Source organism: Channa argus, chromosome 9, assembly GCF_033026475.1.
Source record: "Channa argus isolate prfri chromosome 9, Channa argus male v1.0, whole genome shotgun sequence".
Classification (NCBI taxonomy): Eukaryota; Metazoa; Chordata; class Actinopteri; order Anabantiformes; family Channidae; genus Channa; species Channa argus.
In genome coordinates, this window is record NC_090205.1 from 18,399,850 (window position 1) to 18,425,994 (window position 26,145).

General features: G+C 39.0%; 1 protein-coding gene across 1 annotated transcript; it reads right to left on the minus strand.

The window, feature by feature from the left end:
- Window positions 1–9,410: 9,410 nt before the first annotated feature.
- asmt (acetylserotonin O-methyltransferase) lies at window positions 9,411–26,103 on the minus strand. Its single transcript, XM_067516201.1, has 8 exons — window positions 25,631–26,103; window positions 24,877–25,051; window positions 24,610–24,739; window positions 23,404–23,472; window positions 20,853–20,971; window positions 14,336–14,476; window positions 11,834–11,956; window positions 9,411–10,970 (listed from the first exon to the last, which is right to left on the minus strand). The coding sequence occupies exons 1-8, from the start codon at window positions 25,712–25,714 to the stop codon at window positions 10,753–10,755; spliced, it is 1,059 nt and encodes a 352-aa protein (XP_067372302.1). The 5' UTR covers window positions 25,715–26,103; the 3' UTR covers window positions 9,411–10,752.
- Between the last annotated feature and the right edge of the window lie 42 nt (window positions 26,104–26,145).

The window sequence follows — 26,145 nt, forward strand, 5'->3', positions numbered from 1 at the left end:
CAAACACACATGGACACAGTTTTTCCTTCTGTCGTAGCAGCCACATGAGACAGGGCTGCTCCAGGACAGAGTCAGTTATCTTTGTTTGTGGCATACACCGCTAAGAACATCTATATTGTGCTTTACTAATCAGTTTGCCCTGCTATGTGGACGGATGAGGTTTTACTTTAAAACGCTTTTTAAGGGGGAAATTCGGGTGGCGCAATTTGACTACACCCAGATCAACTAGACTATGAAGCCTTTCAGCACAAGTGCACAGTGAGGATTTATCAATCCTTACACTATCTCTCTCATCTTCTTCCTATTCTCCTGTTTTTCTCCCATCTTACACATCCTGTTTTGTTTTCCCTGTTTACTCCAAAATCTTTTTTTTTTCTTTTTTATCATCCTCATTCCATCGAGCATCGACATACCACATTTCCTGCCTCCCTCCTTCTACCCCCTTTTTCCCGGATACGACTCTGCTTGTGTCTTTCCAATCTTCTGGCATGTTGAGCCATTGATGGGTAGGTTAGAAATGGGGGGAGGGGATAATGCAGTTATATGCAAAGGCTGTTCTGGATAACTGAAGGATGACGGATGGAGTGAACAGTGGGAATGTGGAAAGAGAGAAAATATGGAGGGAGACTGGATTTCCTGCAATCTTTGTCTGCATCTTGATGAGGACACACTGTGACTTTATGTGTGCAGCAATGCATGTTGCCCTTTGTTTTTATTAGTGGTCTACAACGATGGTACTTCAAATTTCTCGGTTTCAGTGACAGCATCATTTGTTTACTGGAGATCTGGGATTCCATGTGAAATCATATCTGACTGTTTGCTAACCCCTTTTCCAACACAGGTAAAGGCCTGGCAATGTATTCACACCCAGAACAGGTAGAGCTCTACTTCATATACAAAGGATAGGCAATGGGATAAACACTGATTTGCCAAGCACATCCATTAGTCATAACCCACATCACATCCTGTTATTACTTCTTATGAAAGTGAGATATTGTTTTAAAATTCAAAAATGTACAGTACATTTAAAGTGAATCTGTTCCCTCTTTCTGCTCACACACTTTTCTATTTAGTTTAAAGCTGGGGGTACACACATATACATTTTACACATGTGCATCCAAAACATTAACACAGTGGCAAACAGTATTTGGCCAGACATGAAAAAAAATGAAAACAAAAATGATAATACATGTATGGGGCTGCAAAAAATACTGTACTTGTAGCTTTGTTGTTGTTTGCCCTCTACAATAAACTTGGATGTACTAAAAACGGAATCGATATAACACAAAATATCCTCTTCCAGAGAATATGGTCAAATTGTTATGATGCTACAATATGTGGAAGAGCTTTGACATGCAAATGAAATATAATACAGCTTTTATGTAAGGGGTTCAACAAGTTGCTGCTCTAGGAAGTAACATTCAGAGTTTCTTTCAGGCTTGGATCATAGTCTGCTCTATGAATAAATTTTTGGTTATCATAGCATGTTGACAGGCGCTTGTGGGACATGCAAAGGAGGTTTTCCCTCTGAAATGAACAGCTGAAAAAAAAAGCCCACAATATTATTTGGATTTTGCCAAAAAAATGTCAGTTTCCCTGCTGTGTCACTGTCAGACAGCTATGCTGCTATCTTTGCTTTTACCCACAGCCTGTTAAAGCTCGGTTGCTACTGCAGGTTTAAACCTGCTCAGTATTTTACAGTCTTTCCATGCCTCCCTGCAAAGTGTATAAAGAGACATGAAGTTAAAAGAGCACTGCAACAAAGATGGGCCTAACCTTGATCCCTGCTGCTCAGACTGACACACTGAGTCAACATGAGAGGAGGCAGCTAATAATCCGTGGAATTAAATGAATTGGAGTAATTTCTCCTTGTGGATGTCCTAAATTCACAGTGTAATACAGATTAGTGACACTCTAGTGAGATAACATGTAGAGGACGAGGTGGATGTTTTGCCTGTGTGGTTAGGCCTACAGATCTACCCATGTTGTATGAGTATTAATTAACTATTCCTTTGCATCAACAAGGCAGTGTGTTTTGCCTGTTCTGACTCCCTCAGGGACAGGGACTGGGATGACCCTGGCATTTACACACTAATGAAAACAATCATGGAAAATATGTTAATCTGCCCGACTGGGGTTGGCCTAAACAAACTGTGCTCTTTCATAAAGGCCAGATGCTCCTGTGAGTAATCACCTATGGCAACTTATTCCACTTAACTATAACCATTATGACTTTGTATGTGACCCAAACATGTGATGTACTGAATACATGCATTGAAGAGATTGAGACGTTTGTTTGTTGCCAGTGGCTTACAGAAGGCAGATTTTCCATAAACATCAACAAAATCTATTTTAAATTTCTGGGGTAACATTTATCAACGGTTATGAAGATTGTGGGAACATAATTTTACTAAGGTGGAATGATTTTGTTCAGAGTCATAATCATTTCTACACTGTGGATTAATCCTGGTAAAGAAGAACAAATAATGATGCACTGTAAGGTGAGTGAGATTTCATGCTTATTCACATAAGAATAATAATTGTGTCAATTGTGCACTTGAACTCTTGTGTAGCCTTTCAAAGGTAAATTTCCCTGTAGTAAATAAGTAAAAAAAAAAGATAAGACACGTATAAATGACTTAAAATAAAACTATACTCCCCACTGTTGTTGCTTAATTGTTATTAAAAAAGTGAAGAATGTAATTATTCTAGTGAAATACAGGCAAAGTTTGTGTTTTGATTTCCATTTGTCCAGGTAAACTCAAATTGCCAAGTTAAATGTCTCGCTGAACGTGTAACATCTGTCTTTTCTTCAAAGTGTACACAGTGAATTGTTCATTACATTTCAAAGGGATGACAGACACACACAGGAGCATGCACACACACACACACACACATACAAACACAAACACACACACACACGCACATGCACACACACAAAAAAAACCAAGTGGTTTTAATCAGTGTGTGATTGTTTGTACTGCATTTCCTTTGTACATGTGCACAAGATCCCGTGCTTGTACAATACGCCTGCGTGATTACAACCTTGGCCTGCTGTATTTGCACCGTGTAAGACAGATGGCTTGCTACAACACTTTGAGAGGTGGTTTAAAAGACAAAAGTTGGTGCACCCAGCTCAGAACAATAAGCCTTCAGCAGTGCACTGTGTGTGGTGAGATAACACAACAGAAAAAATGCGGAGTAATTTATTTTACTTGTTTTTCACCCAAGGTCAAGAGATCTCTAGGCTGCGTTAAAAATTACAAAGATAAATGTGTGTTCATGTAACTACTGGAGAACTTAAGACTTAAGTAATTTATTCTTACAAGATGAAATAAGAACATCAACAAAACCACAATCTAAACAACAACAGGTTGTATTACCGATTCTACTGATAAGAACCAGGAAACTGTAATATAATGGCAGGTGTTTAAGTTTAACGTGGTAAAGAATATTCTCATGATCACAGTAAAAGACATCAGGTTATATATGTGACCAATGGTGGGATCAGGCCAGGTGGGATCTCCTTTATGGGGCCTTTATTACATTTGCTCTAGGTTGGGGAAAGATTTGGGGGCACTTTTGCAGTATTTGGATGTCTTACAGGGGAGCGGGGGTGTGGTGGTCGGCCATCCTGAGGCTCCCCTTAGTCTGCCAATGTGTGTGACCCTTAGTGGGTCAATAAAGTGAAAAGACTGAAATTAATAATCTATACAAGCAGCAGACAGAAAAACACTGGGTTTTCTGGTTTGACAAAACAAAAAGCTACGTGTGTTGTTGGCATGTTTTTAACCTTCAGACTGAGCCAGTCTCCCTATTTTTCTATCTAATGCTTAGAAAAGCTAAATAGGCAGCTAAAGCTCAGTTGGTAAAGCAGTGGTCCACAGGGTCATTGGTTCAACTCCCGGTCCCTCCTGGCTATGTACCAAAGTGTCGCTGGGCAAGACACTGAACCCTGAGTTGCTCTGAGTTAGGCATGTGAGTGTATTGTGTTTGAATGGGTGCATGAGAAGTAACATTGTAAAGGGATTTTGGATTTTAAAAAAGTGCTATATACGGAGATCATTTTATAAGCAGACCATTTAGCTAAATATCTCCTGGCTCTGGCATCAGAGAGATTTAAGAGTGGCATCAATCTCAAATCTTAAAAACCTCTTCAGCAAGACACCTATATAATCCTTTTTAAGTCTAATACCCATGATGTGACTTATTCGTGTGTATTGAACTGCAAAGGTTTGCTGTAAATTTATTTGGAATTGCAAAACCACTTGTACTATGCGCGGGAAGGGAAAAGTGACAAAAGTGAAACCTGTTATGAACTCTGTATTTTTTTATTGCTATTTTAATAATTTTGATATAAAATCACCTGGATTTACTTCAGAGAGTTTCTATAACCCTTTATGTCAGCCACATACTGTATAGTTAACGTATACTTTATAGTTTAATTCATATCATAATTCATAGTTTATTTAAAAATAAACATGTACATTTCATCACATATTTCCACTACCAGCTTGTAGGCAGAGGTCCCTATACCTTACAAGAAATTATCAGAAAGGTCCTATGATATTTTTCAGGGTAGAGTGATATGTGGTTTTCCTGCTGCCAGTTATTTTAGGGCTTTTAGTCAACAAACTTAGCTGAAATCTTCAGCGTCACTGGTACAAATGCAACGATGACACGTGTCATGCCGTCCACGCTTACCTTCGGCTCTGGCGGGACAAACATTAATGTTATGAAAAATCACTTTAATAAAGAGAAACATTTATGTGTGTGTGTGTGTGTGTGTGTGTGTGTGTGTGTGTGTGTGGCCCCAGTCTGGCTAAGAGGACCAAATGACGTTAAAACGATGACAAGGATGTATTTATTTCTGTCCCTGGTCTTTTTGTGGGAGGGGGGCATCTGGGTGGGTGACATAATGCCATGAGAAATAGTGACAACCTTGTGGCTGAGATATGTCTGTCAGACAATCCACCACCTCCTGTTGTGTGTTTGTGTGTGAGATAGAGTGTATTTAGTCATGCTAAGGGGCAGGACAAAGATCTAAAAAACAGAAGCAACAGTAAGTGACAGGGAGGAGGAAAGGCAAAAATGGAGGGGTTAGTCATTACACACACATTTATACTTGTATCTTTCTGAGGACATTCATTAACACAATGGATTCTCTAAACCTTAACAATCATCTGACCCCAACCTACTGCCTACTACCAACTCGTACTTTAATCCGAACCTACAACAGAGACCACCTGGGTAAATCTGTAACCACACCTTCTGTCTGCATTGTGGCTGGTTGTCCAGACTGACACCAAGGTCTTCTTTCCTTATACCAGGGCTTTTCCTAACATGGCCTATGGAGAGTGTGAATCTGAGACTGCCGGTTTGACATCGTACGATTGTAGAGAAATGTTTTTAAATCAGAACCCAAACAGGTGGTGGCAGTAATGTGACACTTCACTCTTAAAAACAGTCAGACACCATCCAGACAAAGAAGATAGATTTGCTGGTCCCCACCCACCCGAGTCTATTCTGTGGTTGTTCTGCTCAGTGTAAACAATGCATGGAGTGGGGAAATAAATACTCTTCTTTCTCCTTGGCTTGTTTTCTGAGGCTGCCTTGGTTGTCAGTTCTGAACACATGGACAGTTGGAGGAGACGTACCCATTTTTTCAATTACCAATGTTTTTATGTGGACTGAGGTGAATGAAGAAATAATATGAACCATATGGTGTGGACGCATGTTTTTTGGGCAAAAATAGAGATTTTAAAAACATAACTGGCTTAATGGTGACATAAACTAAGTAGAACCACAGCCCTAAACCTAGTCGTAACCTTCAACAAGCCTTTAAATGTGTAACAAAGCGAGCACCAACCAAAATGTCCTCATTTTCAAGTTGTAAACCTTAAATTGATTTTCATGAACAACAAACACACATCACCCAGCAAACTTGGTCACATTTCCAAAGGTTGCTATTAACATATATACTGTGTTGCTTTGTATTTGTAGGTTATGAAAATCTACAACCACCATTTGAGAGTGTGTGTGTGTGTTTGTGTGTGTGTGTGTGGGCAGACATCTTTGTCCTCCGTTCAATACTGCTGTCACCGGCCCATGAATTATGGAAGTGTTTGGAAGTGACAAAGCACGGCTTACAGCCGAGAGACACTTTTATTGAGTTTTGAGTTGTGATGGATGTGTGCATAAGTGTGTGTGTGTATGCATGTGTGCGTTTTGATCCATTAACTATGGTTCTGGTGAAAAGACACACATCACCTCCCCCTTTCCTTATCCCAACCTATCCTCCTCATCTCTGCTCATAACCTCTCTTGCTTTTTTTCTAACACACAGCGGTGCCACAACAAAACAAATAGCGGTTTGTATGAGGTTTTCTCACTGACAGTAAACAACAAGATGGTAGTCACAGTCATCCTGCTGACTCTGTCTCTATCCAAGCGACATGTTAATTCTCCTCTAAGCTGAAGGCAAACTGGGTTTGTATCTGGTGCACTTTTCTCAGCCACGTAGCTGCACATCCATTATAAACATGCCTGTAAGGTGCATATCTGGGTCCTGCTGCTTGTTCAAGACCAGGTGACTGAAACACTAAATAAATAGGTCATGTCACATTCTACAGCAAAACTGTGCCACATCAGGTTTCTATAACAACACAGGTAGATGAAACCCAGCAGCAGAAACCCTGAAACATTGATAAAATGAAGCAATGTCTATGTCTCTACATGGTTACAGAATATACCATTAATTTGAATTTTTATGTTCGTTTCACATTAAATTAACTCAGAAGAAATATCCAGTTGCAGCGGCTCTTGCCAGTGTTGCCCTTAGGTCATGGGATGTTGGTGAAGTTCCTAATTAAAGACAAAGCATTAATTATAAATTGAACCTGCAGGTTTATATCCAGTTCATTTACTTTCCACAGTGACTTTTTAAAGTCAGACTTTCAAAATGCATGTTTACTGTAAGACACTATAATGTGATCTATCTTAAATAAAGATAGTATTACTGGTTTAATGGATAAATAAATATCCCAGTTTTACAAAAGACATTCAGAAGTTTAACACAGCTCTCAATCAATTGTTAATAAACGGATTGTTTTACAAACTAAAAAAAAAGAAAAAAAACATTTTAACTTAAGTTTAGATTTAGATACACATTCCTAAAAGAAATTTAAAAAAAAAATCAAAGTCCAGTAATGAAGGAACACATCTGATCACATTCAGATATCCCAGCCTATGGAAAATGTTCAGATGTGAAGCTTTACTCCAACTACTACTCCAGAAAGAAAAGTGGGTCTAAACTCTTAGTTTCCTTTGGACTGAAACTTTGGACTGAAAGCATAACTACTGTACATCACAAAAAGAGCCAGGAGGCCTAATAAGCACCACGCACACAAAGACACATGTGTACACCCGCACACATGCACACAGACTCTCTGGGCACAAACTGAGTGTGTTCCCTGAAAGGCCCTGAAGTTGTTATCGTAAAGTGGCATCCTGGCACTTGAGGGTGGGAGGGTGCGTGACTTGTGGAACAGATTTTGAGTGTACCCAAAGAGTCTAGTTTACAGTGCACTGACACACACAGGCACACACACAGACTACATTATAGGTTGGTACAAACAGGCTGCACATTAATATACACACACCGCCCAAAGTCATAAATTTTACTTAGTGTGTCATAATTAAATATTTCTCAGGAGAGTTCTTGTTTTTATCATTCTTAACTTTTTATCTCTGTCTTGGAAGGGAATGGGCTTGCAGACTTAATATTAAATGCATAGAAATCTGTTTACAAGTACGCATTTCTGTGTATAATCCTGTTTTTGCTTCATTAAACTTATTTAGTTTGCAGTTGCCCTCGTATCATCAAAGATACAGTAAAGAGACCTTTGGCTGGAATCAAACTAGGGGCATTGTGCTTACACTGACGGTGCATCATAAATAACATGGCAACAGGGGCCCCTCCGGCCTTTGTGTTGTTGTAAGATTCTGTGTTTTCTCTCTGCCAGACGTGAGTCACATGTCCACTACAGGGAGAATAAAGAAGCTAGGACTTCTTCACCTCACCTATCTATGCTCTTCTTCATCATAGTTCCCAATTTTTATAGTTCTAACTTTCTAGAACCATCCATAAAACCCAACGAGGTGGAACCTGAGGCCGGCGCAATAATAGCTTCATGAGCTGGAGCAGTAAATGGAACTGAAAAGCAGAGTGGAGAAATGTACACACCTTTCTCTGTTGAAGCAGAAAGCGTTGACCCAAGTCTAAATCATTGACGAAAAACGTACTCTCTCAGAGTAACAGCTGGTTTTCCACAGCAGTAAAAATATCACTCTGTATAAATGCAAACACATCAGTATATATTTTTTCACTTTCATCTCCCAAGCTGCCGGTCATTTTCAAAGTAGGAAAACTTTTCTATTCTTACTAAAATCTAAATTTCTAGCTCCTTTTACTTTAAAATAAAAAAGTAGTTCACTTTCTAATCCTTTTCACCAAGCAGAAACACTTAAAAAGCTCATTCTTATCTAAGCTGGTTTAAATGTGAGCGGTTTAAGTGTAAGGTCAAGATTAGTAATTATGGGAAAGAACAGGTTATAGGGATAATTACATATTTGGATTAATTTAAATTCAGTCTCATATATTTAAATAGTGTGCAAAGAGGAGTAACTTAATACTTACTGTGCATTTCTTTCTTCAGAAATCCTCAAGAAAAACTTCAAGCACCAATAAGCACAGAGCAATAGCTAGCTACCAGGACAGTGGTAGCACTGCTTCGTATCAATGGATACTGCCCGTGTTTCCACACAGGTCAAGCTATCTTCAGCCTTAGTACTTCATTTCCCTTCATTAGTCCCACTCTATGTAAAGCTGTCCACACGGATTTAACATCAATTCTAATTTGTTGCTCTTTGAAGTCTCATTAATTCACAATTGCTGGGAGAAAAAGAACAAAGGAGAATGGAGATGGTAGCGAGAGTGAGTGGGTGTATAGGAAAGACATGGAGAATGAACAGTGGTGATTTGGAGAAGATTGCTTTCTGAAACTTTCTGAAGGTTGAATATGATCTTTTCCATCTGAAGAGGCTGACAACTGCTAGTTTGTGCAATTATCTTTTGGCAAGCCCATTTTTATGCCAATTTTAATGAATATGTAACAGAATATCAATTGTATTCACAAATACTTATGTGAAATCCTAACATGTCAGATTGTCTCTGATGAATGCAGCATTGATCAATTCAATAATGCGATAATATCCATCCAAGCCGCATCCAATTGGAGGTGGAGCACAGTGACAGGATGACTGTCTAATAAAAGGCTGATATCTGCATTTGGAATGCATCCTGTGCTCAGAGAAGGATGAGGTTGAAATAAAAGATGTGCTGGGCCATTGTGAAGATTTATTGAGTCACATCCATCAAAGAACATGATACAAAGACAGTTTTGCTATGCTTTTAAGGGCATTAAGAGGTGAGAGGCCTCGGGATTAAGTGATCACAACAGATATGCAAGAAAGTTCATCTTCTTAAAAAATAAGACTGGCAGCTCATAGTACCATCTAATAGAGGCTGACCTTTGCAGTGAATGGTTAATCGTTTCTAGTACAATCAGATTGGACTGAGCTTGATCTGTTCCATTATTGTCTGAATTTGGCAGAAGCATGGTCACAAATGATTTCTAAAACATGCAAATGCAATGTTTGGTGTCTGGCAAAATGCAACAGTCATTCGGTTAAACTGTGTTTCAGTTGTATTCGTTCAAAATACTGTGATGAACCCCAGGTTTATACTGCAAAATTGTTACCCCTCCCCCCTTCGTTACTGTGCCCACAGTTTAGTCATTTACCAGGTTCTCTCGTTTTTGGTCCATTAAGCCACAATTTAATCAGGCTTGCCAACACTGGCAAGTAATCAACTGGTTATTTGTGAGCCATGTTTACTGCTTTCCAACACAATTCTGCTAGACAAGTCACTGAGTGTGTTTTAAAACCAAAAATACTGCATTTCTCTGATAATTAAACACTATTAGATTATTATATTTTCATGGTTTCCATTTGTCCACTGTGAACAACCAAAGAAGTTAACATAACATCAGTACAGTTTTTAAAGTCTTCACAAAAGCAGTAGGTGATCAAATGTGAAAAACGTTATTTTTTTATGATGTTGCATGATGAGAACATGGATTGTTCAAATAGTTGTGGCATTTCATAACTTTTCTGTTATTTTCCTTGATTAAAGTAAAGTTTTGTTTATGATACCTGTGCAGGTCGTGGACAGACTATGGAGTTGATAATGAAGGGAGTAAAAAGACACATAATTCTACAATATGTATGTACAACATTAACTATTACTAATAAAGTTTAATTTTAATTGCTAAAAAATCCAAATGATTCCATAAAAGACCATATAAGCATAATTATATATCTTAGGGATGTATACAAAGAGATGCACATTAATCCAGAATATAGAGTATCCAGAATTATGCAGCTATAAAAGGGACCCTTGTGTAGGAATGTTTCACTCTTATTTTAGCAACATATCACTCAAAAAAGATGATACAGAATGTGATCTTGTCAAACAGTGTGAATAGTACTTTTTGTACAGTTTTTGAAGAAAATGTTAAAAGTGTTTGAAGAAAATTGAAGTGTTAATTTAATTTAAAAGGGTACAGTAGTAGTAACAGAGGCCTTTCAGATGGGATCTTTCAGATATGCTAAACAAATAATCCAATTGGACTCAAGTCTCTTTGTGTGCCAGCACTGCATCATAGATCTTTTCAGTGACGCGGTGCTGGATGTTGGTGAAGCCAGCAGCAGCCAGCAGGGCAGTGTACTGAGCAGCTGTCCTCTCACGGCCCTCAGTCTGTACCAGCATGTTTAGGGAATACAGCTGCACTGTTAGTGGGCCAGAGCCATCTTCATGGAGCAAAGCCTCCACCAGCAACACCGCGCCTCCTACAGGATGAACCAAAAGGTCATTGTCATGTTTGTCTGTCTCTCTCGTTCTTTCTGTCTTTTTTTAATCTGTTTTTTCCTTCTCTGACTCATTCAACAGGTGTCCTGGCAAAGCTCTAGATAGCTGGCGACTCTGTTTACTGGGCCCTAGTCAGTAAATAAATTAAAACCTGAATAACCAGAGTCTGCATCAAAGCAATGTGGTTTATTGATCATCCACTAATAGAACTGGACCTTTAATTGAGAATTTTAAGATTTTAAGAGAACTTCTAAGATAAGCCAGCAAAACTCACAACATGTATTAGTTTAAATCCAAAAACAACGGTATCATTTCATTTATATATTTTGAAATGAAGAATTATTAAAGTAATTTCCTGTTTACTTTAATAATTAAGCCGCAAGAGAGCAGGAAAGCCACGACTTTCCTGCTCTGCAGCACTGATCAAGCTTCTCATTTTTATAGCAGACATTTTGACTGGTTGTTGCATTGCAGCTATTAATGTTATTAGTTCCACCTGAGATGATCCTGCTATGACAAATCCAACTGTCTACTAAAACAGGCCTACCCGGACATGTTGTGTTCACTGCCCTACACATTTTCTTTTTCTTCCTTCCTCATATGCACACATAGATAAACAGATGAAATATGTGAGAGTTTTCTTCTGCCTGATAGTCTGCTGCTTTTGTGTGTGTGCCTCTGTCTTTGATCAAAGTCAGAAGGACAGATTTTTCTGGGATCAGCTGCATTGTGGGATACAATCTGCCATCTCATTTCAAGCACGAGAAAAAAAAGTACTCATTCCTTTCCCACTCAGACACACACATGCACTTACACACACACACACACACACACACACAGAGACCTGGTTTGCAGGCTTTGTGAACTCGACTGAGTAGCTCTATACAATGATCGTCTGTCCAGTCGTGGAGGATTCTGGCAAGGATGTAGAGGTCAGCCTCTGGGAGGGGGTCTTTGAAGAAGTCCCCTAAACACACAATGCACAATTCTAATTCTATTAGTGGTTTACATATTCAAAGATAGAACAAAGAGGTGATCAAACAATGTCAACTGCATGTGACCTAGTGTAACAGCTAAGTACAACATATCTGCTCTCAAAGATTACGAGGTAATGTTGGGAAAGATGTGTTTTGGGGAGTTTAGGCACTGGTGGTTTTGGTTCTGGAATTGGTCTGTTTCATCCTTAGTTAAAACTTGAGTAGTGCACATGTACATGTCCCATTTCCTTATAACTGTGACCTTAGTATTTGACATCAGTTCATTTTATTTTTCATGTTGTTCATGTTGAAGCTCCATCGTACCCATGAGCCCAGCAGGAGAGGTAGAAATTGATTTTGGTTTTTTTACGATTGCAGGACACCGTGACTTATTTTTCCCACATTAGCTGCTGCGTTGGAGTACCCACACAAAATTAGAAAGCATAAGGTAAAAATTGATAGTTTTGTACAACAACAGCACTGTTGGAGAGTGGGGACACAGGCGACAGATTCAACTGCATCTTATGCTTCTCAAAATTTCCAATCCAAGACGTGTACAGTACTTTACACTGTACATGCAGCAATAGTAGACAGTCAGCACTTACACTCTGTGTAATAATCACTACTTAAGGACATGCTTCAAATTATGTTATATGGTTAAAATCAACTCCTACTGCATGTTATTTCTTAAATGAAGGCCATTTTAGGTCTACTCCCTCAGTATCTTTTAGACGATGTCAAACAGAAGAGTTCAGGAGTTCACAATCCCAGGTCTCAATGCCTTTTTTTGTTGTTTGTCCCGAGAGTTACTACTAAGCAGGGGAAAAAAGGCTTTCAGTTTTGCTGCACCTTCTTCATGGAATGAGTTGCAGTCACATTGGACATGAGAGATAAGAGATCGTTAACTGTCTTGGAAGATGAGGCTGCAGATGTTTTGCCTGACTGACCCTTTTATGGTTTTATGTTTTGAGTATAATTATCAATTGCTGGTTTAAAGTTTTGGACTTAATGTTTGAATGTTTGTATTACTGTATGCCTGGAACTGGTGGATTGTGTTGCTGCCTGTCTTGGCCAGGACAATGGTGAAAAAGAGATTTTTAATCTTAATGAGGTTTTTCCTGGTAAAATAAAGGTTAAATAAAATAAAAACAAACAATCTTTACCTGAGTGTCTTGTCTGGATAAGAAAAATATGTATTTGTGCAAGAGAAAGCATTTGTGCAGGAGAAAGCATTTCCTTCATAAAAATGATCAGATCAGCTAAAGCACATATGGTGGCTCATGTTGTGATGTGATTCCAGCCAGGTGTAATTCAATCTGTACAGCTTTGCCACATTCGAGGCTGAAGACACTGCTTAGGCTGAAGACGCACACCACCTTGTCTTACCCTGTGTGTCGTATCCTATGCCCATGTTTTCCTATAGTTTTAGAATTTTAAAAACAGGTCACATGTAAAATAAATAACTTTAAACATTTGTTATTTCATAAAAAGAAATGGAAATTTTAATGTTAATTAAACAGGAATAAATACTGTTTTGGGGGAAGATGGGGGACTGGTGGCTTAATAGTAGAGCATTGGGTTGGGATGCAGAAGGCCACAGGTTCAAATCCCACCCCACCAGGTGTAGCCCCCCCAGACACCAAGGGCCACCCTGGTGCTTGTCCCAGGCCTGGATGAAATGGGAGGGTTGCAGCAGGAAGGGCATCTGCCATAAAAACTCATGACATATTAACTGCAGTACACATTCCGCTGTGGTGGCCCCTGAAGGGACAGGCCGAAAGCTGTTGATCTTTTTTAAAATACTGTTTTTGGTGAGGAACTGTGACTTACTGATTATTTCTAACATTAAAGATAGATAGTAATTATTAATCCTTACAATTTGAGGGTTCACCTAACTCCACTGCCATGTCCCTGCCAGTTTTGTTGGCAAGTCCACCAGCTCTTCTCACGTTATTTGCATATTTAAATCTGATCACAGTGCAGGCTGAGTTGAGATAACAAGAAAGCTTATTAATACCAGGTGTAAATACAAAGGCTCAGATAATATATCCAAATACATAATCCAAATGCATGTTAACACCAGATATTAATGGGGTGGAAAAAAGTAGTGGATGCTAATTACTTTATAGAGGTTAAAACCTTTTTAGGCACGCATTTTAAATTAGTTCTTGCAGTTTTACAAAGCTTATAACACTCTTATAAGACTTTATTCTCAAAAAAAACATGCATAACTATTTTAGTATTTACTATTATTCTGTGTGTGTGTGTGTGTGTGTGTGTGTGTGTGTGTGTGTGTGTATAAAGAACTGCGCTTAAACTGTATATGACGATAAATGTCAAAACATTTCCCCCCATTGCGATGACGTTACCTTGGTAGAAGCTTATCCTCTGTTCAGCCTCACTGACAAAGTGCTCCCTCGACATATGTACCACCTTGGGGAGGTCAAAGATCATTACAGTGCATTCTGGGTAGGCTGACGTGCACTGCTTGGCTAATGCACCACTGCAGCCTGGAGAGAGACAGTGAATTACTTTTAGTTACAGCACTATGAAAACACACATCCTACATTAACAAGGTAGATCTGCACTTGCGTGCACACACACACGCGCGCGCGCACACACGCACGCACACACTCACAAAGACACAAATGGAACAGATGCTTTCAGGTATTTACCTATTATTTTTTGCATGATATGTATTAAGTTGGATGTGGCATCTTTGGGAATATGGTTCATCTAACATTCATGCCAATAAAGCAGAATAAATTGAACTGAATGCAGAGTGACAGACACCTAAGCTTTACATAGAAACAGAGCAAAGCTGCTGCAGCAGTATTCAAAGGTTAGCATGCGAAAATGCTATATTAAAATTACAAATATAGTAAACACAATGGCTGTAAACGTCAACATGACTGCATTTACCACTGTGTGACATTGCTGTCACAGGGAGTATTATACACTCTTAGTTTTCGTCTCAGAGAGAGAAGAAACAAACATGCGCACTGATACACACACACACAAGGCGGAAACAGGGATTTGATGTAAAAATATGAATTTTTCAACTTGATGCTTTGGCAGCATTATTATAATTATTCATGCTTCATAAAGCAAAGTGAATTTAAAACAGAGTGAGTGAAAGAGAAACTGACAGTGACAGAGGGGAAAAGAGATGGACTAAGAGGAAGAGAGGAATTGATGAGGAATGCATGAACGGGATAGAGTGATAGAGGCAGTGAGGTGGAATACAGGATCAAAGGCTGATGTGTGGGCATGTGTGTGTGTGTATAGACGGCAAACTCTCCAGCCCTGTAGTGCATTCCTCCTAACATGGCCTGCTGCTACTCTATCAGCCTGCCTTCATACTTTTCCACGAACACAAACACACACTGTGCCGCCACTCTACACACAGATACTCTTCAGCTCTCACAGCTAACAGGGGTCAGCAGAGGAGAAAAATCAAAGAGCAGCAAGGAGGAGCACAACCCAAACACAACACAGTGTGCAAGACCCCAAGCTAACCTGGCTGCCTCAGTTTGTTAATGAAATGCGTTGAAGGGAGATTTACATATGTTACAATGCACTGTGTTGTGTTATCTCTCTTTTGTGTTTTCAGTCTTTTTACTTTATGTGGTGATGTGATATGCATTTATTTGTGCAGAGAATTCCAATCAGTACCACTACTATGTGTTCATGTTTCCATTTTACTTACATAAAGGTGTATATGCTTATTACACAGAATGTTTTAGATCTATGGCTGGTGATGTCTGCATCCGCCCGGTTTAAATCTGGAGAACAATGACTGAATAGGAGCTTTTTATACATGATAACAGGTCAACTCATTATGTGGTGACCACTAACCCTGTTGAAAACACTGTGTATTGATGTTTAACAACCCCAATTCAAGTTGGGACGAGGTGTAAAACCTAAATAAAAACACAATGCAATGCTTTTGAAATCTCATCAAACCATATTTTAGTCATAGCTATGTCTGTGGACATGCATAACAACATATCAGATGTTGAAACTGAGAAATTCTACTATTTCATGGAAAATATTAGCTCATTTTGAATTTCATGGCAGCAACTCATGTCAAAGAAGTTGGAGCAGAGACAAAAAAAGGCTGGAAAAGTAACTGCTTACTAGAGGAGCGTCACATTTTTAAATTTTTTATTTTTAATAGATTTGCAAACATTTTAAACAAACCTTCTTCATGTTGTCATTATGGGGTATTGTTTGTATAATTTTTGAGGAAATTTATGAATTTGATCTATTTTGGAATAAGGCTGTAAGATAACAAAATGTGGAAAAAGTTAAGCACTGTGATTACTTTCTGGATGCACTGTAATTAGGTTGATTGGCAAAAGGTCAGTAACACGACTGGGTATAAAAGGAGCATTTCAGAGAGACAGAGCCTCTCAAAGGCAAAGATGGGGAGAGGTTCACAAATCTGTCACAAACTACAAAAAATGTTCCTCAATGTAAAATTGCAAAGACTTTGAAGATCCCACTATATACAGCATATAATATCATCAAATATTTTTGAGAATCAGGAGGAATCTCTGTATTAAAGGCACAAAGCTGAAGGGCAAACCTGGATGCGTGTGATCTTTGGGCCCTCGGGTGGCACTGCATTAAAAACAGACATGATTTTCTACTGGACATCACTTCATGGGCTCAGGAACACTCCCAGAAATCACTGTATGTGAACACAGGTCACTGTGAAATCCACAAATATAAGTTAAAGCCTTATCATGCAAAGAAGAAGCCATATATGACGACCATCCAGAAACGCCACCGCGCTCCCTCAGTCCAATGTTATTTTAAATGGTCTGAGGCAAAATGGAAAACTGATCTGTGGTCTGATTAAACAAAATTTGAAATTTTTTGTGGAAACCACGCCCTGTTCTGTGGAATAAAGAGGAGTGGGATCATCCAGCTTGTTATCAGCGGACAGTTCAAAAGCCTGCATCTCTGATGGTATGGGGGTGCATTAGTACCTATGCTGAAAAGTACATAGAAGTTTTAGAGCAACATATGCTTCCATCCAGACAATGTCTCTTTCAGGGAAGGTCTTGCATATTTCAGAAAGACAATGTTAAACCACATATTGCATCCATCACAACAGCACGGCTTCGAGAGTCCGGGTGCTGAACTGGCCTGTCTGCAGTCCAGACGTTTCACCAATATAAAACATTTTTGCACATCGTTAAAAAAATCCAGCAACAACGGCCCAGGACTGTTGAGCAGCTAGAAACCTGCATCCGACAATAGGTCAAAATTTCTCTTCCAAAACTCCAGCACCTGGTCTCCTCACTATCCAGAGATTTACAGACAGTTGTTAAAAGATGAGGGGATGCTACACAATGGTAAACATCAACCTCTTCCAACTTTTTTGAGATGTGTTGCTGCCATAAATTTAAAAAAGACCTATTTTCCATTAAAATGGTAAAATGTAATCTAATTTGATTCTAATCTAATCAAAATCTAATTTGATGTTTATATTCTATTGTGAATAAAATCATTGCATTTTGTTTTTATTTACGTTTTTGCACATTCTCCCAACTTCTTTTAAATTGGGGTTGTAGAAGGTGCTTTCTAAAATCTGAGAAAATAGCCCACAACAATATCAGACAGACCCCAGTAGTCCAAGAAACATATGCCACAAGGGAGTAAACACGAAGGAAGCAATGGCAAGTCTGGTCAAGATAAAAGCTGCAACACCATGGGACTGTAGCCAATCTCCCTCGATGTGACCACAAGAGGAAAACTGAGTCCAGAGTGAGCAGAAGAAAGGTTAAAATGAGTGACAGACACAAGCTGGCCTCCTATAGCTCATAGGACAACAGTGTCCCCTCATGCCATATAGTAGGCATGAAAGTGGGCTCAATTGTAGGAGATCTAGAAAGATCCTGTTTAGAAGTAGAAACACAAAGGAGTTTGCTAAAACACATATTTGGGTGGGTGAAACAAAACAAGAGCTTTTGGGCCACATCAGCTCATACTCAGAAGAATCTGCTATCAAAGAAAAGAAACCTATACTATCCCCACTGTGAAACATGGAGGAAACTCACTTATGTTTGGGGGCTGCTTTGCTGGATCTGGCACACACGCAGGGCACAATAAAATCTGAAGACTACCAAGGCATTCTGGAGAGAAATATACTGCTCAGTACCAGAGAGTTGAGCCTCAGTTGCAGCTCATGGCTCCTCCATTTGGATAATGGCCCAAAACAAAATCTCTAAAGGGTACGCTGCAAAATATTAGGTTAGGCATCCCAATATTTTGGCCATCATTTTATGTTTTGTCCACCACATTTATATCAGTAAGCTTAGGCTAAATAACAGAAACACCCTTAATAGTATAATACAGTACATGTCAACAGCAGCAGAAACTACAGCCTGCAAATGGATTCACTTACCATCTCTCCAAATCATTTTCAACGAAAACTACAGCTTTCGTCAAAGGAGGTTTGATTTCGGGGCTAATTAATTAGACTGGCTGTGACTAATAAATTACAACTCAGTTTATATATCCAACACAGACTGTCTCATACTGTACCTGCATTTGGATTAAAGTCGGCGAGTTGGCAGAAAGTTGAACAGGCAAACTGAGCACCTGAGCAGCAGGTGTGTACAGACACATCAGATGCTGTGTGTGAGACATAGTCTTAATGGGACACTGCAGTCATGCCCTTCACACTCCTGCTGTCCACATGCACAGATTTTTTTGGTGGCACACCTTCATGCATAAACATGAACACATACCCTCATGCTGAGAAAGGCACAAAGACTCTGGATGTGTGCATACAGTCACACACACCCACACACATATACACCCACCCACACACCCACACACACACACCCACCCACCCACCCAACCAACCCACATACACACAAGCACACACACACACACACACACAAGCGTTTTGTGGCTTCACAGCTCCCCTGTGTGGTCGTCTGAGGTGTCACACACAGGTGGTGTCCACCTGTGTGTGTCAGCTGGTGTTGCTACAGTAAATTGCTTTTTGCTTCTAACTTGACTGACACCACAGTGGACATGGTTGGTAAAAACTAAAAGAGAGAGAAACTGAAACTAATCAATGAATGTTGATAGGACAGGAATATTTCCTTGGCTTTCTGGGTTTTTTTTTCTACTGCTGTGATACTCTGATATATTTGTTGTTGTTTTTTCAGTGTTGAATAAAATATATAATCAGCACAGGCTAGTGTCTGGTTTGTTCCTGTATTTTAACCTTAGTAGAAGTTTTTCCTTTAAAACATAAATATTAGATATTCATCATTAATGTGTTGAATCAGTTTCAAGTGATTATCATGGAGTATGATAAAAACCTTCCCCCCATTATTATATCATTAAAGTTTTAGTAAAAGATAAAATCTCTAAAATTGTTTCTTACCTGTTTTATTTTTTGTTCCGTATTTTCTGTTTGATCTCCTTTTTGACTTTTATCTCTGCATTTCTTTAAAGCCCTATTCTCACATTGTGGAGTTCATAACGAGTTGCCGTCTTTCTCTCACATTTTGATCGTCATGCTCTTTGCTCTCGTTTTGTAAGACAACTGCTGTTCAAAGACATTTTATAAATAAATCTGACTTGACAAAGCAGAACCCACAAAGAACAGTGACAAAGCTCACTTTACATTTTTACCTTTCTGTATCCACAGATGACTGACTAGGCTGCAACATCTCTCTTCCTTTACATTACACATATTTTCCACTCAGAGATGCTGCAGATAACCTGTCTTTGTACTAGAACTACTGGAAATACATAGGAATGTCCATTTAAAATTCATAACAAAACAGTTTTCAGAATAGGTGGCATGGTGTTGTGGTGGTTACCACTGTCACACTTGTTGTGCGCTTGAATCCACCGACCAACTTTGACGTTTCTGTGTGAAATATGGATGTTCTACTCAGGCCAGCATCAATTTTCTGTAGGTTTACTCAGGTTTCTTTCCACAGTCCTAAAACATGCATTAGGTTAAAAGGTGACACAATTTCGTAGGTGTCTACCCCAGTTGTGGGGACCACAACCCTCATCAGGTTAAGTTATATAAATGATGGATGGCTGGATAGTTTACTGTCTGCACTGAAATGCCATAACAGCATTGAGCCTGTTGTCAGACAATGATTCATTTTCCAAAACTGAATATGAATACTGAATACTCCTGGAATAGATCGAAGGTTAAAATTAAATTAGTTTCTCACAAAAGGAAGTCAGTTATAAAACCTGAGAGATGAAAGGAACATGAAAGGAGGTACTGCGCTGTGTATGGAAAGGGTGGAAGTTGTGTTATAGCAACATAGAACTTGACTAATCCACAGGTAAAACACTGCACAAAATGGGACAAAATAAAAGAAATAAAACATCTGACTGAAACCGTGACACCATTTGGAGGTGTGTTAATAACCTTATAGCAGATAACCTACTGAACTCACTCAGTGGCAGGTGAACTGTGGGAATAGTTTTTCTGACAATATCAAGGGCTGGTTTTGTTAAAAATGTCCTGAACAATAAACTTAGTACTTTGTCTAACGGGCTTTGAGATCTCTGACAGGATAACAAGGAAAACTGCAGGTGGAGGTGACATTGAGCGCTGTGTGTTGGAATGGTTGATTTACTAAGACTCATTAATACAAAAACGCTAGGAGGCAATCTCATTAATGTCACAGCTGACTGTGTGTGCTGTGCATTTATTTGCAAAAACACCATAAAAGTGTGTGCATGGCTGAGCCACATGTCACTTAACATGACCCCAAAATTGTTAAATGTTAATGACTGTGAACCCACAACCTTGGGGAAATTAGATTTACTCACTTGATAAATGCACAAACACAAGCAGGCGCGCACACACAAACACTGACTTACCGCCAAGATCGCAGATGACCTTAAAAGGTGAAAGGTCAAAGGCCGTGACCACGTCTCTTCCACATATGTTCCAAATGGAGTTCATTAACTGCATAAATTTCACCATCTCTTCATCAGACCTACACACAAACACACAGTCAATTTTTTGCTTCCTCTATTACATCATACATGTCTCAATGTATTGATATAAAACTATCTTCATCATGTTATCATCTAAAGGGCCACAGTAAATATACACACACACAAACACACAGAAAGAGGGGAAAAGATAGCATCCTTCGTTCAGCAACACTAAAATTTACATGTATTGTATTTATGCAATTTTCACTACAGCAACGTGATCACACACAAGCCAACTTCAAATGGCACTGTAACCTCTAGAAGAACTTTGAAAGTGACTCATTGTCGCAGCTTTAGACTCTGATTACACTGGATGTGAAAAGATGAGATGACTGTGAGGCCAAACGGCAATGCGGCCTCATTGTACGGGCCTGTCCGTTAGTAGTATCAGTAGCAGTTGAAATATTTTATCAGGAGAAAGCGAAGAAGACAGCGATCAGACATGTTTCAAATAAGTTTTCTTTTCCTTTAATCTCTGCCAGCATATATAGATAATAAAAATATTTATCAATGTTACATTATACTGGTTGTTTTGTATGACACACTACTGTGGTGTTAAAGTGGAACACTATTAAAAGTACTTGTTATTCCTTTGGAGAAACAAATTAAGGGTTAACAGTGTCGCAGTGCATTAATCTGAGTGTCTGATTTGCAGCAGGTGTAAATTTCAGTTTTTGAAATGTGCATTAAAGTTGCTGGAAAGGAGACATTATTGAGAGTAGTAAATAGAATACTTATCCGGATAAAATGACTTTTAAACAAAACAAAAGCTGATCTGCACTTTTCCATACTCCTTCCTTCACATTTTCATATATGTAATAAAAAGTATTTACAGTATTTACAGTTCAGACAAAAGCTGCCATCAACAGCCTTTTTACACATTATAAATAAACAGTATTTCCTGCTCTAGTTTTAATTTTCGAACTCACTTTTATGGGGATTTGTGATGGAATGATGAACACAAAAAAATAAAGCATTACTATCAATTTGTAGGCTCTAAACCCCTGTGGTTTTACTGAAGCATCCCTTTGAAATGACAAAGGTTCAGCTGTAAAGGTCAAAATCATTAGACATATTGACTTGTTAGGGCAACAAAAATAAACTATTAATAAAAGATACTGAAGTACTGCTGTTTAGATTAAATGTGTCACTTTGCCTTGCGTGTGTATGAAATCTCAACCTCAACCTCTAAATCTCCTGGCAGCTTTCTCCCCAGTCTTTTCTGCTGTCTCAAGTATGAGATTTCAAGCTGTAGACAGGACTTGGCTGTTTAATTATTCAGGTGCAGTACAGCTGGTTAAATGTCGATGACTAAACAGGAGTCTGAGTCATGCAGCCAGCATTGAATCATCCTGCTCCTGCTACAGCGCTCCAAGAATGCAGTGAATGACTTCAGTGGCTGTTTCCCCCCCTTTGCTAATTTACCCCCAGTGTTCACTGGGGAAATCAGCGGGGACAAACAACTGCTCCTGCACAATTAAATCAATTGTGTGCAGGTGTTAAAAATGTTCCTGTATGGTATTTTCATTTTCAATCAATTAAAGCTGAATTACAAATTCATCTGCACAAGAGTGTATTACATGATATGTGCATGGCTCATATTTGAATATTCCCGTTTTGCATGCATCTTTTTAATGAGATGGTTTCTATGAGCTCAGCAGCTGCGTTTCAAAAGGGTTTGAGAACAAAAATGAATCAAAAGTGGCAAATATACAAATACAGCCATAGAGAACTTGCAAATGCTCCAGTAACCAATAACATACAAAAACCTAAATTCCATAATAGTGAAAATTCAATCCACATTTTCAAATTCCTCTAAATAGATATGTGCTAATGGGGGCTAATTCACACATCTGTGCATATAATAAAATAACAATTGATATGGGTACTTCGACATGTGTTTTATCTTCCATTCCCCTTCCATCAGTGTTTAATCGTTTTGGAAATCATGCCTTGATGCAAAAAAGAAAAGAGGGTGGTTTAACAAATTAGCAAGGTGTTCCCGTTTTGATGGGCTCTGTTCCTGCAGGACTGGCATTGTTCTACAGTACAGGGCTTCAGGCAGGCCAATCAAAATCTATTAGAGAACAAAGTGTGAAGCATGTGACCCCTGAAAACTGCTGAGCAGCAGATTGGTGAAGCGTTAACATTCTGGGCACTACATACTATAAGCACATGGAACCTCAAGGACAGTGGCAGACGTGTTCTCGCTCTCTGCCTCAAGTCTGCTCACGCCACTGTCCACACACCCTCCCTCTCTTTCCCTCACGCCTTTCCTGCCTCTTAATGAATCCCACAAGTCTGTTTTTGTAAGGGGTAAAGAGAGAAATAGTGACAGACCAGCTTAAGATAGAGGTACGTGGATGGAATATAAATGGAATGTGTGTTTTATCTGTGTGTGTGTGTTTGTTCAACAGAGACAGCTTCTTACCTGTAGAGAGCATGAAACAGGTCTGCAGAGCTGACACCAAAAGCCTTTTCATACTGGTTTCTTCCCTCTCTAAGACAGGGTGAAATTATGACACACACATATATATATATATATATATATATATATATATATATATATATATATATATATATATATATATATATATATATATATATATATACACACACACACAAAACTAGTTGGATGGTAATTCACATTCGTTACACAAGGGTGCAAAATCTGGGATCTATTTGAGATATTGATTGTCTTACTGCTTAGAATCTGATTCTGATTCATGTCACAGTCTCAGCTGAACCAGATCACACTAATAAGATCATATGTTTTATTGCATTCGTTTGCACAAATCAACACATACATTAGCACCTTTATTTATGTCTCTGTCAGTGTTGCTTATAGATGGACATCACTTGTGAGTCACAGTGAATCCAGCCGTGCTGTCTGAGAGCGGCTGGCTGTCCTCCCTCAGACATAACAATGAGAATAAAATCTATCTTAAGACACAGTTCAAACAGAGAAGGACAACCAAAATCCACATCCTTAGGCTACAAATCAAACCTGTGTTTCTCACAGCTCCTCATTGCCAGCCTTTGTGGAATGTCGGACTGAGCTGGTTCACTTAACCGAATAGTTTCCTACAGATTTGTTTGCACTAGAATTGTCTTTTTAACTTTTAATTAACAATCAATCAACAATTACACATTTATCAAGGAACATTACTCATTACTCATTACTAAAATTACTCATTCCACTTCCACAAATTTCAAGATTAGATGTTTTCCATTGTTTCGAGATAAACACTGTACGTCTTTAGGGGTTTGGGTGCTTTTTCAAAGTTCCAGCATTTTCTGTCATTCCAAAGCCTATAAAAGCTTTTAGTTTTAAGTTAATTTAAAAAAAAAAAACTGAATTAATTGCAGCTTTAGTCTGCCAACACCTATAAGACTGCTAAAATATAATAACATACTAATATAAAACATCAACAAAACAATATTAAACCACAGATATCTTTATTGCATGTGTGCCCGGTGGTGGGGGAAATCAGCTGCATCCAAAATGTTCACAAACTGAATTTGAACAATAGTATCTGCTTCAACTTTCCAGGACTGTGACAGGAACGCTTAATGAACTCTTTCTAATGTAAAATGTTTTTGACTTGCAGGCAGGGACATGGCCATGACCACTGACCTGACAGCATCGGTCAGGTAGTGCCAACAGAGGTAGATGGTTCTGGAGCTGTACTGGATGGACTGGAGGAGTGACAAAGGACTGGCACGGGTCAGGTAGACACTGGCCTGTTCAGTGTTGCTGTAAAACACTGAAACAGGTGGGGGAAGACACGAAGGAATGTGAGGAGTGTGACACACTGCGACATGTTAACATTCTAAGAGTTTAATGAGGGTTTAAAGAGGTGAGTGAAATAGAGTCTACACGTTGCAAATTGTGAGTGTTTACCTTGTCCACTGCCCTGATGTGTTTTGAGCAGCTGCAGGCCTGTGCAGGCAGCCAGCAGTCTCTGTGTGCCATCCAGACTGGCTCCAACTGCCTGACTAACGTCCTCTGCAGACAGGGGGTGCTCTGCACCCAGCAACACATCGAAGACACCCAGCTCACAGGCTGTAAACACAGTCTGAGCCACAGCGTGACAGAGTAGATGAGTGTAGATTAGAGTTCTATCTGTAGCACCCCTTCACTGGTCAATTAACTTTTTTTAATTTAATTTACTTAATCTAATAAACATCTATTAGCAGAATAAAGATCATAGACGATGATGGTCTAATTAGTCATTTCAACACCACAAATATGTGTACAACACTTTTCGTTTGGATTTGTGCAGAGAATTTTGCAGCCTATTTAAGTGTGCCTGTTAAAAGAATGGTAAATATAGGTATATTTGCCATTTAAGGTTGGCATTTCTTTTTCCACTGTTATATTTTGACATGTCCTGCTATGAACTAGACAACAAAATCCTGAATATAATTAATAAATGCTGAACTTCATTTAGCCAATCCAGTTAAAGGGTACTGGTATGCTGGCTTACAGTCAATTTTCTGATAGTAGAAACTCGTGACAAGAAATATGGACGTATTAGTGGTGAGTCAAAAATGGTCTATTTGTTTTTTTTATTAACTTTAAAATGACCACAAACGTGCTTAGCATCTGTATATAACTCATGACAGCCCGTGCACAGACAATGTATACATGTTACCTTTGAGATAAGGAATCCTTCCATATAGTCCAGTATTTGCCTGGGATATGTGTTAACAACAGGCGTCCCCTCAGTTGATGACATGTCTTCACATTCAGCAGTGGCCACTTTGGACAGGACGCCCCGAGAATTGTAGAGTTGTTGGTCTCTAAGCTTCTATACCTGTGAACCTTAATGGAAGGCTTTTACGGTCCAGAGATGTTTCAACAGGTGGAAGTTTGCATGGTAGCGTAGAAGGGCACAGACTAAAGCCGTGGAAAATGCCCACCCAGCAGTAGCAAGACCAGTAGGGGTAGCAGTGGGCTAAGCTGATTACAACCAGATAACCCAGATTAGAGAGCAGGCTCAGTTTGGGTTAGACAAAGAAACAATACTGTGGCAACACACTGCTGCCTTGTTCATTATCACTCACTCAGATGGAGCCTTTGACTCAGCACATTCTCATACCAGACAAGGTTTCAGAATGTGATTAATAATGAGGGATGGTCAAACCTTTGAGAGAACCTCTCATGTAA

Coding starts and splice junctions, on each gene's coding strand:
- asmt (XM_067516201.1), bottom strand. CDS start 25,714: ATGTCATCAACTGAGGGGACGCCTGTTGTTAACACATATCCCAGGCAA. Junction 23,473..24,609: donor TACCTGACCGATGCTGTCAG/GTCAGTGGTCAT, acceptor ACCCTGTCTTAG/AGAGGGAAGAAACCAGTATG. Junction 11,957..14,335: donor GAGGATAAGCTTCTACCAAG/GTAACGTCATCG, acceptor TTGTGTGTTTAG/GGGACTTCTTCAAAGACCCC.